This window comes from Ruditapes philippinarum, unplaced genomic scaffold (assembly GCF_026571515.1).
Source record: "Ruditapes philippinarum isolate M1 unplaced genomic scaffold, ASM2657151v2 ctg575_1_1_1_1, whole genome shotgun sequence".
Lineage (NCBI taxonomy): Eukaryota > Metazoa > Mollusca > Bivalvia > Venerida > Veneridae > Ruditapes > Ruditapes philippinarum.
In genome coordinates, this window is record NW_026857358.1 from 172,209 (window position 1) to 185,294 (window position 13,086).

The following is a 13,086-nucleotide window of genomic DNA, read 5'->3' on the forward strand; positions in this document are numbered from 1 at the left end:
TCAACACAGCAACAACAACAACAACAATAATATCTACACATAGAGAGTTTTACAACAAAACACAACACAACAACAAACAAATAGAGAGTATAGAAGACAACACATCAACAACAACAGCAGCAGCAACAATAACAACAACAACAACAAAACTGAATGAGTTTACTATTGCATGGGTAACATTCTGACGAGCTCGCAATTATCAAATACACTCATGTGTATAGTTTTCTTATACATGAATATACCTCCATAAATCTGGAGCAGTCGTATGCATTAATTTTCAATTGAAAGTTACACAGATTGATATAAAGTCATAATTTTATAATATATAGTCATAATTTTATAATGACTTAAGCAATACAAATTATTTAATTAATAAATTTTGAATTGTCATACATTGTCAATAAGTTACTGCAGATGAAAGGACATTTTTTATTTCATAATCTGCTCAACCGATAAGCCTTTGTTACATTCATGCACGAGGCTGTCTACAGGTAGTAGGTCGATGGATTGAAATCCCTTAAACTTTGAATGGACTTTTCTAAAATGAAAGCTAAGTAAATACATAGGTTAAGCTCGTTTCATGCCTCTTGGATATACCGAGTGCGAACATGCCCGGGATTATTTGTAAACAGCAGTATGATAAATGATTTATAATGTCAGTACTCCAAAAAGAACATAATACGTTTGGCCTGATCAACAGTGTAGATATAAGAGTAGTTGTAAACAGACAGTAGCGTTCTGCACTACCTGCGTTAAAGCGATGTTAACATTTGTAAATAAAATTATATTCTGAATTTAACCTTCAAGTGAAAGTGGTTTATTTTACCGTGCCAAGAGAGAGAAATATAAATATGGAAGAGCCATTTGGCAGAAATAATGACAAGAGTAAAGTTTCGTTAAATAAGAGATGCTGCTATTTTCTGGTGTTTTGTGTTATTGTGTTACCTATTGTAACCGGTGTCGTGGTCTGGTACCTAACTGACTCGGCGTGTGACCCGTCTTCGGATGGTGACAATCAACCTGTGAGTGGTACAAAATCTACGGAATCTGTTCCAACAACAACAAAATCACCAACAAGCATCAGTGAGTCAGAACCATGGAAGAATCTTCGTCTACCAGCTACTGTAGTTCCAGTACACTATGACATTACCCTGTATCCAAATTTCTATGGAGATAACGGATGGTTCTATGGTAATGAGACAGTTGAACTAAACATCACGGAGTCTACAACACATATTCTTATACATGCTAACTTTCTGAACATAACAAGAACAAAGCTTAGTTACTTGAATGGACAAGGTATTCCTATCAAACAAACATTCTGGTACGCAGAAAATCAGTTCTGGGTGGTGGAGACCGTGACATCAGTGCAGATTTCCCGTGCATTGCTAAAACTGCAGTTTGACGGATCATTGACCAGAGAAATATTTGGATTCTATAAAAGTACATATATCAATTCTGAGACTAAACAAGAAAGGTAATTTGAATAAAGCTATGTTAGCTTTAATTTGGCGATCTAGGTTTAACAATTTTGATAAAAAATTAAACGCTCATTGCGAGATCTTTTGAAACTAAAAACAAACAAACAATGTAATGATGTTTTTTGTACCGTCTACCATAATGCGAATACAAACGATAATGTTACGCTTCGCAAGTTCAGATTTCATTTAACTTTAATATAAAGTAAACTATGCAAATATATTTTTAAGTTAAGTGGCATGTCATTCACCTTCATTTGTCCAAAAATCGTGGTATAGATCATAATGTAAGGTTTATCATCTTGCCGCGCATTTGACTGTAATTTACATATACTTATTTACTTTAAATAATCATGATATATCAATTACATATACAAATATTATTGAGATAAATATAATTATGTATAATTTACACAATCATGTATAATTAAAAGATACATATATAATTTGCATATACATATCTACTATAGATAATTTTAGTAATTTACATATACATATATAATTTACAAAAACATATAAAATTCACATATATATGTTATTTACAAATACATACATGTATATTATTCAAATATAGATATGTTATTTACCAAAAGTTATTTAATTTACATATTTATAGAAATACATGAATAATGTACACAATTAGACATATGTGCTACACTTATACATACACAAATTACATAAACATTATATATATATTTTATTTGCATTATTTACAGTCAAAGACATAATTTACATTTACATATATAATTTACATACACATTAATTATTTATCATTAGTACAAAGGCTTTTGATTTTGATTTTGTCACGTTTTCAACAATATTTACATTAAAAATTCAGACATTTGGCATCATCCAAGTTCCAGCCAGTAGATGCACGACGAGCATTCCCTTGTTTTGACGAGCCTAACATCAAAGCCGAGTACACCGTAACCCTTGTACACAGAGATAGTTATATAGCTCTATCAAATATGCCTGAAACGGTATGTATCTCATGTATAGTCATATTATACAACATCGTTAGTACTGTCTTGAATCTTAAAACTAAAGGCGAATATACGAGGATTGTTCGGGAAGTTCTGAGAATTGTTTTATAGCACACGTTGTAGTCGGGTTAGTGTTAATATAAATATATACGCATTTATTTCAATATATACTGTACAGTATCTGAAAATATCATCATCATACACACATAAACTAAAACATAATAAAAATAGTAAATAACCATATAACAAACACCCGGAGCACGCCGACGTCATTTGCAACGTTTTGCGACGTTAAAATCCATCGATCGTCGCACCTTTTCAACGTAGTCACCTGCAATTTCGATGCATTTCCTGTGTCGGCTGATCCACGTACCAGCTATCGGTAAAGGACGAGACTAAAGCTTGCGTATGCTTAACAAGATCGTCAGCTGAGTCAAGGCGTTTTCCACGCAGCTGTGATTTGAGCTCCGGAAACACACGGAAGTCCACCGGAGCGAGGTCCGGGCTGTATAGAGGGTTTCTTCCTTCTTTAAAACGAGCATGCCATCTATACACTGTAGCCGGACTGCATTTCTTGTATTTTCCTGTAGAATTGATCATTTTCATTGTTTCCGTGGAAGACTTTTCCAGCGCAACACAAAATTTCACGATGCTTCGCAACTCAACGTCACCTATCGACGTCATTTTGTTTACTCAGTGGCTCTGGGCAACAACTTTAAAACAATGTTGATCCGTTGAGAATTTAAATAGAGGATATTGAATGAGTGTAAGTTCAATACTGAATTTATTGCACGAGTTGAATAAAATTATATTATGCGAGCCTCTGGCGAGCATAATATTATTTTATTCAACGAGTGCAATAAATTCAGTAATGAACTTACACGAATTTAATATTCTATTTATCACATACCCAAAATAAAGACCGTTTAAAGTGAAATAAGAGTCATTTTTCATTGACGCGCCTATAGATAACGCTAACATTTAGCGCGTCTTTACACTATGTTTGTATAACGCTAATGACGTCACGTCAAAATATATGCACGGCCGCAAAATCGGCACAGGTGTATGATAAATAACGTTATGATATTTTCAGGAAATGACGTCCTGACGTTCCGCTGCTGACCAGCGTTTTCGCGCATTTTGTACGTTATCAAAATTACGAAATATTATTAGTGTAGTGTAGTGTTTCTTTAGAGTCGGACTGCTACGGTGCGGCGTTATAGTGTTGCTATGGTTACTGCTATTTCCGGCTATTGTTGTCTGATTCTATTCAATTTTTAGGAATAGTTCCGTGATATGCTAATCTTAGTATGTGCAAAATATTACGTCTTAGAAACAAAAAAAAATAGGAGATATGACAAAATTCCCAGAACTTCCCGAACAACCCTCGTATAGATAACCACTTTTAAGTAACCGCAAACAACAAAAACGAAGTCATCCTCAGAAAAAAAACAAGTAAATTATCTGTATAGTTGAGTAGAAGAATCAACCTCTACTTAAACAGTAATTTATGATATATGAAATAATGCTATATACAACATTCAAGTGTCATTTATTACCTATATATATTTAGGGGGAGTGGGAGCTTTATTGATGTTAGGGACAAATAAATTTCAAGTCGGCATAAACTAAAACTGAAGTGTACAGTTAAGTTTGGATCTGTTATTTTTCAGTTAAACCGTGTCTGTCAACAAAGTTTGCTTTTTCATTCAAATAGAGTAGGATTTTTTCTTTCACACCGAATTCGTCTTTTTATTCAAACCGATTCTCTATTTGTCAGTCAACCGAGTCTGTTTTTGTCCAATCAAACCGAGTCTGCTATTATCTCGTTTTTGTTTTCTTTGCTTAAGACAAGTTCCGTTATTTCAGTGTTTCTATACATTTTACATTATTCTTTCGTTACGTTGTGTTTACAGATTTCGGAGTCCTGGGAACACGATCCTACGTTAAAAGCGACACATTTTCAGCGTTCTGTTCCCATGTCAACATACCTCGTGTGTTTTGTCGTCTGCGATTTCAAAAATCTCACAGATACAACAAAACATGGAACTCAGGTATGCAAAGATTTCGGTGAATAACATGTACACATGTACACATTTCAGTAGGGAAAAAACTACGTTAATGATTTACTACTTATCTTGTCACTTATTGTCTAAGGGTCGTAAATCAACTGAAAAAGTAGAACTAGATCTACTATGTTCGACTTCTTTTTTTTCTACTTCTTTTAAACATGACGATTGTCTCATATAATTTGTTACGAAACCTTCATGTAAACATGTTTATCCTGTAATATATGTCATTTTGCTTCTCCGTTAAACTTCATGTAAACATGTTTATCCTGTAATATATGTCATTTTGCTTCTCCGTTAAACTTCATATAAACATTTTTATCACACCAGATTCGTGTATTTGCAACACCAGACCGTATTGAACAAGCCCGATACTCCATGCGTGTAATGAAAGTATCCATGGAAAAGTTCCAAGATCTTTTCAAGGTGCCATTTCCACTGCCTAAAAACGGTACAATGTTCATTTTCATTTGTTCGCTGTATTAATTATTCATTTACGAAATGCTTAAAATATTTTTAATACTAAATATTCATAAATAAAATCCACATGCACTATTCACAATTAAAATTCGTATACTCATATCAATATTCTGATATAAATGTCCATATAAAGTATTCCTATACAAAATAAGTACATGTTATGCAAAAACAAAATTCATTTTTATCACATACCTACGGTGGCACAGAGGTGACATGTGGGTGTCTTTATTTATCTCGTTCCCACGAGATAATAAGTCGTTCCCACGAGATAATATCTCGTTCCCACGAGATAATTATCTCGTTCCCACGAGATAATAAGTCGTTCCCACGACATAATATCTCGTTCCCACGAGATAATTATCTCGTTCCCACGAGATAATAAGTCGTTCCCACGACATAATATCTCGTTCCCACGAGATAATTATCTCGTTCCCACGACATAATATCTCGTTCCCACGAGATAATAAGTCGTTCCCACGAGATAATATCTCGTTCCCACGAGATAATTTCAGCCAATCAAAACTCAGTATAGTGGAAAAAATTAAAAGTTATTTCCCTTTTTTCAACAAATGCTAAAATGGACTTTAACAATCAGGCTAATATTAGAAACCTTATATCAAGATACTTTCATGAAAGATTGAATTACCGGCAAATAGTGACTGTGTTGCGAGAACAACATGGGATATTATTGTCAATAAGACATTTATATAGACTTTTAAGGTCTGAAGGACTTCAACGAAGGTCGTACTCTGATCCATCTTCAGTTATAGACTTCGTCCAGAATGAACTCCAACATTCAGGCCAGCAACACGGATACAGGATTATGCGTGAAAGATGTCTGGCAAATGGTTTATATGTTCGATCAGGCGACATAGCAACCATTCTCCGTATAATGGATCCCGAGGGTAAGAAAATAGCACACCCGTCTTTATAAATGTATAGCCACAAATAACAAAATGTCATGTAAAAACTTGAGACACAGACATGACAACAAACGTCATATTTATAAGACTTTCTTTTCTGTATCCATTATTCATATATTCCTTTATGTTATTTGATGAACAAAAAGCCTCTTCTGTATGAACTTCATAAACGCACTACCCAATTAAAGGAGAAATCACACAGCATCCAGCAGTATCAAAGCCACATGATCCCTATGCGACCAAACATTCACTTTGTTAAAGGGTAAACCCAATAGCAACGATGTTGGCCTATAAACATGAGAATACATACAGGAGAGAAATACTTTAAATGCGACGTGACGTGAGAATACAAACAAGAGAGAAATACTTTAAATGCCACGAGACGTGAGATTACATACAGGAGAGAAATTCTTTAACTGCGACGAGAAATGAGAATACATACAGGAGAGAAATACTTGAAATACGACAAGACATGAGAATACATACAGGATAGAAAATCTTTAACTGCAACGAGACATGGGAATACATACAGGAGAGAAATTCTTTAACTTCGACGAGACATTAGAATACATACAGGAGAGAACTTCTTTAACTGCGACGAGACATGAGAATACATTCAGGAGAGATATTCTTTAACTGCGACGAGACGTGAGAATACATATAGGAGTGAAATACTATAACTGCGAAGAGACATGAGAATACATACAGGAGAGAAATAATTTAAATGCGACGAGACGTGAGAATACATACAGGAGAGAAATTATTTAACTCCGACGAGACATGAGAATACATACACGAGAGAAATTTTTAACTGTGACGAGACATGTGAATACATACAGGAGAGAAAAATACATACTGGAGAGAAATTCTTTAACTGCGATGAGACATGAGAATACATACAGGAGAGAAAATCTTTAACTGCGACGAAACATAAGAATATAAACAGGACAGACATTCTTTAACTGCGACGTGACATGAGAATACATACAGGAGTGATTTTTTTAAATGCGGCGAGACGTGAGAATGCATATAGGAGAGAAATTCTTTAACTGAGACGAGACATGAGAATACATACAGGAGAGAAATTCTTTAACTGCGACGAGACATGAGAATACGTACAAAAGAGAAATTCTTTAACTGAGACGAGACATGAGAATACATACAGGAGAAAGATACTTTAAATGTGACTAGAGGTGGAGAATACATACAGGAGAGAAAAACTTTAAATGCGACGAGACATGAGAATACAGATAGGAGCGAAATTCTTTAACTGCGAAGAAATTGTTAAGAATACATAGTCATACAGGAATAAAATACTGTTAATTAGACGTCTGCGATAAGGTATTCAGTGGGAATAGTACAGAGTTCCGTTAGGGCAATTTTAAATCATTGCATTTTGCTGTGTGGATCAGATTCGTAATGGTACGATGGTTCGTTACCATTCGTAGGTTTCTAATATTAGCCTGATTGTTAAAGTCCATTTTAGCATTTGTTAAAAAAAAGGCATTTTTTAATTTTTCCACTATACTGAGTTTTGATTGGCTGAAATTATCTCGTGGGAACGAGATATTATCTCGTGGGAACAAGATAATTAACTCGTGGGAACGAGATATTATCTCGTGGGAACGAGATATTATGTCGTGGGAACGACTTATTATCTCGTGGGAACGAGATATTATGTCGTGGGAACGAGATAATTATCTCGTGGGAACGAGATATTATGTCGTGGGAACGACTTATTATCTCGTGGGAACGAGATAATTATCTCGTGGGAACGAGATATTATGTCGTGGGAACGACTTATTATCTCGTGGGAACGAGATAATTATCTCGTGGGAACGAGATATTATCTCGTGGGAACGACTTATTATCTCGTGGGAACGAGATAAATAAAGACACCCACATGTCACCTCTGTGCCACCGTACATACCTGTGCCGATTTTGCGACTCCGTAAAAACGATATTGCACGCCCGTGCATTACTTTTGACGTGACGTCATTTGCGTTATGCAAACAAAGTGTACAGTCGCGCTAAATGTAAGCGATACACTATAATAATAATTATAATAATAATAATATTATTATTATTACATGCTTTCCGATGGTTTATAGAAATATATCAGTGAATTAAAACTTTTGAATTTAAGCCCCTTACGTTGTTTCAGTGAAATACCAGCGTACACAGAACTGGAAACCAACTTAATAACGTGACGTCGTAAATGACGTCACGTTGTATAATCATTTGGGGCGCTATTCATTTAGTATTAGGTAAAAATGTCCTTTTTAACATTTGTTTGCATATAATAAAAAGAACATTTGTTTAGTTTATTGTAAGATCGAAACATATTTCACCTCGTGAACACCAAAAGATCACATTTCACTCGTGGCTGCGCCACTCGTGAAATATACTTTTTGGTGCTCAATCGGCCTTCGTAGTCAATTCCTGCGCATCAAAACTCCAAACCGGTGTTAAATAGCCGATATACACCTCTCAGGCCGATGTTATTTCTTAATTAGAAAACTGAGTATATATATTTCAAAAGCAGTCGTGATGCGCTCAGATATTTTATATGGAGCTGATTAGTATGTTATTGATGCTTATATCTGTCTATACTTTTGATGTTTTCTCTTATTATATCATGGTTCCAATTGACATGTTGGTCAATATATGTTAGTCATATGAATATGTGATATATCTTCTATGTCAGTCATGTAAGTAATAGAAAGAGCACCGAAACACGAGGCTATCTGATTTGTACGAGGGGCGTAGCCCCCGAGTATAAATCAGATTGCCGAGTGTTTTGGTGTTCTTTCTCTTTTGTATCATAGTCAAACATATAAGCACGTTCCCTGTTGTCACAAAATGAAACCCCGGCAAAAATGAACCAATGAACGAACATCTAAATATGACATTTCTGTCGCTTTCCCTTTCTCTGCCGTCACAATATGTAAACCCCAGCAAAAATGAGCCAATCAATGGGCATGCTCTGGAGTGCGGGTAACTAATACCCGCACTCCAGTTAACGCACTGTGCATGTATATGTATACGATTTAACCCTGACACATTTTCAACAGAAAGGTCTCCGAACTATGATACAAATGTGTGATACATCCTATATAATACAATTTTTACAGTTCAAATATATGTATATCTAGATGTTGTATCATAGTTCGTAATGGATATTAATTCTTTGTGCATTATTGTATAATAATGCACGTTTTTGTTCAAATGCTTTGTAATTAATCACTATCGGCCTTCGTGATTATATTACTACGCATTTGAACTAAAATCGTGCATTATACTCAGAATTGATATCTATTTCCTTAGTTTAATCGATTTCATTAGGGTATCACAGTTAATCAAGTGAAGAAATATATTATATTCCATCATATCGGTATAGCGGTATCTATTTCTATATTGTACATTATACGTTCCATAACTCGATATATAGGTCAGGCGATATGACCATATTGATTATCTCCCAAAAAATCGCACAATATGCAAAGTTCGCTATCAAGGAACTCGAGAACGGGACCGCAGATTGCGGCGCATATTTTCGATCGTGTAACGGTTTTTTAAAAACGTTTCTGCTACATCTAAATATCTTTAAGTATTATCCGAGTATATGGCCTCAAAAATATATTATCAATTGAACCCAATCTGTCTCTTTTAAAACTGATACAATTTTACGGTATTATTAAAAAAGACAAGTAGTGACATCCGCCATTCGCCGCAACGTTTTCGGCATGAGTTTTTCCCCCTTTGGCTACAATTGATAACTATTTTTTCAGAATTTTGTTCCCGTTATTTTTTGTCAATTCAAGGTTTATTGTTTACACGTGTTGACATGTATAGGCGGCATTATAACGGGCGTATTCGTGTTTTGATTTGTTAACATGGAGAAAACAGACACTTTAGTAATATGGTCCAACTGATTTTGCCTAACTGAAAAAAGGAATATTTAAACATGATCCTTAGATAAATATGTTAGGCACTCATCTGGTATTCTTTACTAGGAAATGTGAAAGTTTTCCATGTATTGAGTGACATAAAGAGTACACAAAAATCAAGCATATCAAGGGGGATAACTTACGCCGAACGTTGCGGTAAATGACGGATGTCACTCCTTTTCTTTTTTCGATTTACCGTAAATTTGACTGATTTTTAAATAAGCAGATTATATTAAATTGAGATTAGATAATTAAAGACCACCCGCTCACATAATATGAAAAGATATTCAAAGGTCGGACAAACCGCTACGGATTCGGATTTATGCGCCGCAATATGCGGTCCTGTTCCAGAGTTCCTATGGACAATACACATTTATATACAAATTTGTTCCATTTTATTAGATAACTGCAGTTAATTATGTTAAGAAATTATATTGCATGTCAATATATTGTTAAAGCTATAGTGCGGCGGATGTTACATAACTCGATATACAAGTCGAGCGATAAGACCATAGCAATTATCTCCCGTGCACAATCTTTGTTAAATAAATGCTTTAAATATTACTAGTATGCATTCTGTAAAAATGTATGTAAAATTCACACTTTCGTTATCAACATGATTTAAATTCAATATTCAATTGAGAAAGATTTTAATCTGTCAAATTATCTACTTCACTAGTAATAGATCTAATCTAATATGTAAAGTCAGTACAATTGGATTTTTTTTGTTACACTTAATTATTCTTTTAAATCTTATGTTGCATATATACTTTTGACACATACGACGAAATGTTAATTATTATAAACATGTACATCATGTAATAGGTGAATATATGTTTTCATTTCCTATGTAAAATGTGCTACTGTAATGCATGTATGAGATCATGTCAACTTAGTATTGATGCACGTTTGCCATATTATATATGTTGCATATTGTACCACATGGGTCACATGATCTTCTGTGATAAGATAAATAAACTTGTTAAACTTGTTTATATTGAACACCTATGTGTTTATAATACTGCATGCTTGTTACGTCGTTTTTTTATTGGATAATCGTGACGTTTAAATATCGTTTTATATACACGACTGCTGTCAATATACGAATAAATTTCTGTTTTATAAAGAGTTTCAAGAGTTTATTTCAAAATACATTCGGCAATATGCATATGCACACATAGTATACGTAAAACAAATAAGCATATAATACAACCAAATGGTCAATGCCAATACTTTATAAAACAGATATATCATTACGTTACACCGTAATTTTAGCAATCAGTAAACGATAACTAACAATATAATGTACTATCACTTAGTGACACAAGTATCAACATGTCTCGAATTATATTACTAATGACTATTATATTTACTAAATAATTACAAGGGTAGAGGGGCGTCCGTGGCCGAGTGGTTAAGGTCCTTGACTTCAAACCACTTGCCCCTAACCGCTGTGGATTCGAATCCCGACAGCGACTTTGGATTCTTTCATGTGAGCTAGCTTACGGAACGGCGGTGGTTCTACTCAGGTGCCTGTTCGTGCCTGAAAAAATGCACGGAATGGCACCTGAGGTCTTCCTCCACCAGTAAAGCTGGAACGTCGCCATATAATACTGTGTCGGTGTAACGTAAAGCCCAATAAAACAAACAAATATTCTTAGGGCAGATACCATCCTATCAATAAGGATGTAAATCACAAAACAAAACAAAAATAAATATATTTAGTAAACAGTGTTACAACGTATTAATTCGTTGTGAATATTTCTGGCAGGTTATATGGCCGTATATTAACGTTTGTCTGCAATATAACCGTTTATATAGGGTCAATTTACCTGTAAAAAGACTTTTTAATGAAATATATGAATTTGTTAAAATGCTTGTACATGTATTTGAAATCAGAAAATAAAGTTACAAATTAAAGAAATAAATAGAGGATATTGAATGAGTGTAAGTTCAATACTGAATTTATTGCACGAGTTGAATAAAATTATATTATGCGAGCCTCTGGCAGCATAATATTATTTTATTCAACGAGTGCAATAAATTCAGTAATGAACTTACACGAATTTAATATTCTATTTATCACATACCCAAAATAAAGACCGTTTAAAGTGAAATTAGAGTCACTTTTCATTGACGCGTCTATAGTATAACGCTAACATTTAGCGCGTCTTTACACTATGTTTGTATAACGCTAATGACGTCACGTCAAAATATATGCACGGCCGTGCAATGCGTCTTTACACTATGTTTGTATAACGCTAATGACGTCACGTCAAAATATATGCACGGCCGTGCAATACCATATTTACGGAGTCGCAAAATCGGCACGGGTGTGTGATAAATAGAGGATATTGAATGAGTGTAAGTTTCATACTGAATTTATTGCACGAGTTGAATAAAATTATATTATGCGAGCCTCTGGCGAGCATAATATTATTTTATTCAACGAGTGCAATAAATTCAGTACTGAACTTACACGAATTTAATATTCTATTTATCACATACCCAAAATAAAGACAGTTTAAAGTGAGATAAGAGTCATTTTTCATTGACGCACTTGTAGTATAACGCTAACATTTAGCGGGTCTTTATACTATGTTTGTATAACGCTAATGACGTCACGTCAAAATATATGCACGGCCGTGCAATACCATATTTACGGAGTCGCAAAATCGGCACGGGTGTGTGATAAATCTTTTTATTTCATGCTTTCCAGCGTTTTATTGTAATATATCAGATGATTATATTCTGATAAACCACTAGTGAAATTTATAAAATATAATTTTCACTGTAGCCGGACTTTATCTGAATGCGGATGAAAAGAAAATCAAAACTGAATGGAATAACAGGCAAAAATAAATGCCGTCATGCGTAAAGTTTGCTTCTTTCGGAAAAGAAAGTCGATGTCACCAGACATTATGTAAAAAAAATGTAACAAAATTAGAGAAATTTAACAGAACTATATTTCAAACTTGTTGATGTGACGTCATGATGTGATGACGTCACAAAGGAGAATGCGCGACGTTACGCGGCAAAATCAGTAAAAATTACTTAAATTACTTAAAACGCATGGAATAAAAAGAAAAATTATTTGTTTTACATATAAGATTGAAATATATTTCATTCGTGAACACCAGCTATTATATTTTCACTCGTGGCTACGCCACTCGTGAAAATATTGCATCTGGTGTTCACTCAGT

General features: G+C 34.3%; 1 protein-coding gene across 1 annotated transcript in view; it reads left to right on the forward strand.

Moving 5' to 3' along the window:
* The first annotated feature begins 635 nt into the window (after nt 1-635).
* LOC132749484 (glutamyl aminopeptidase-like) overlaps nt 636-13,086 on the forward strand; it is a 29,594-nt gene continuing 17,143 nt past the window's right edge. The window contains exons 1-4 of the mRNA XM_060739233.1: nt 636-1,477; nt 2,317-2,458; nt 4,378-4,515; nt 4,861-4,981. Coding sequence (XP_060595216.1) covers nt 852-1,477; nt 2,317-2,458; nt 4,378-4,515; nt 4,861-4,981 — 1,027 coding nt within the window. The 5' untranslated portion in view covers nt 636-851. The remainder of the gene's footprint in view (nt 1,478-2,316; nt 2,459-4,377; nt 4,516-4,860; nt 4,982-13,086) is intronic.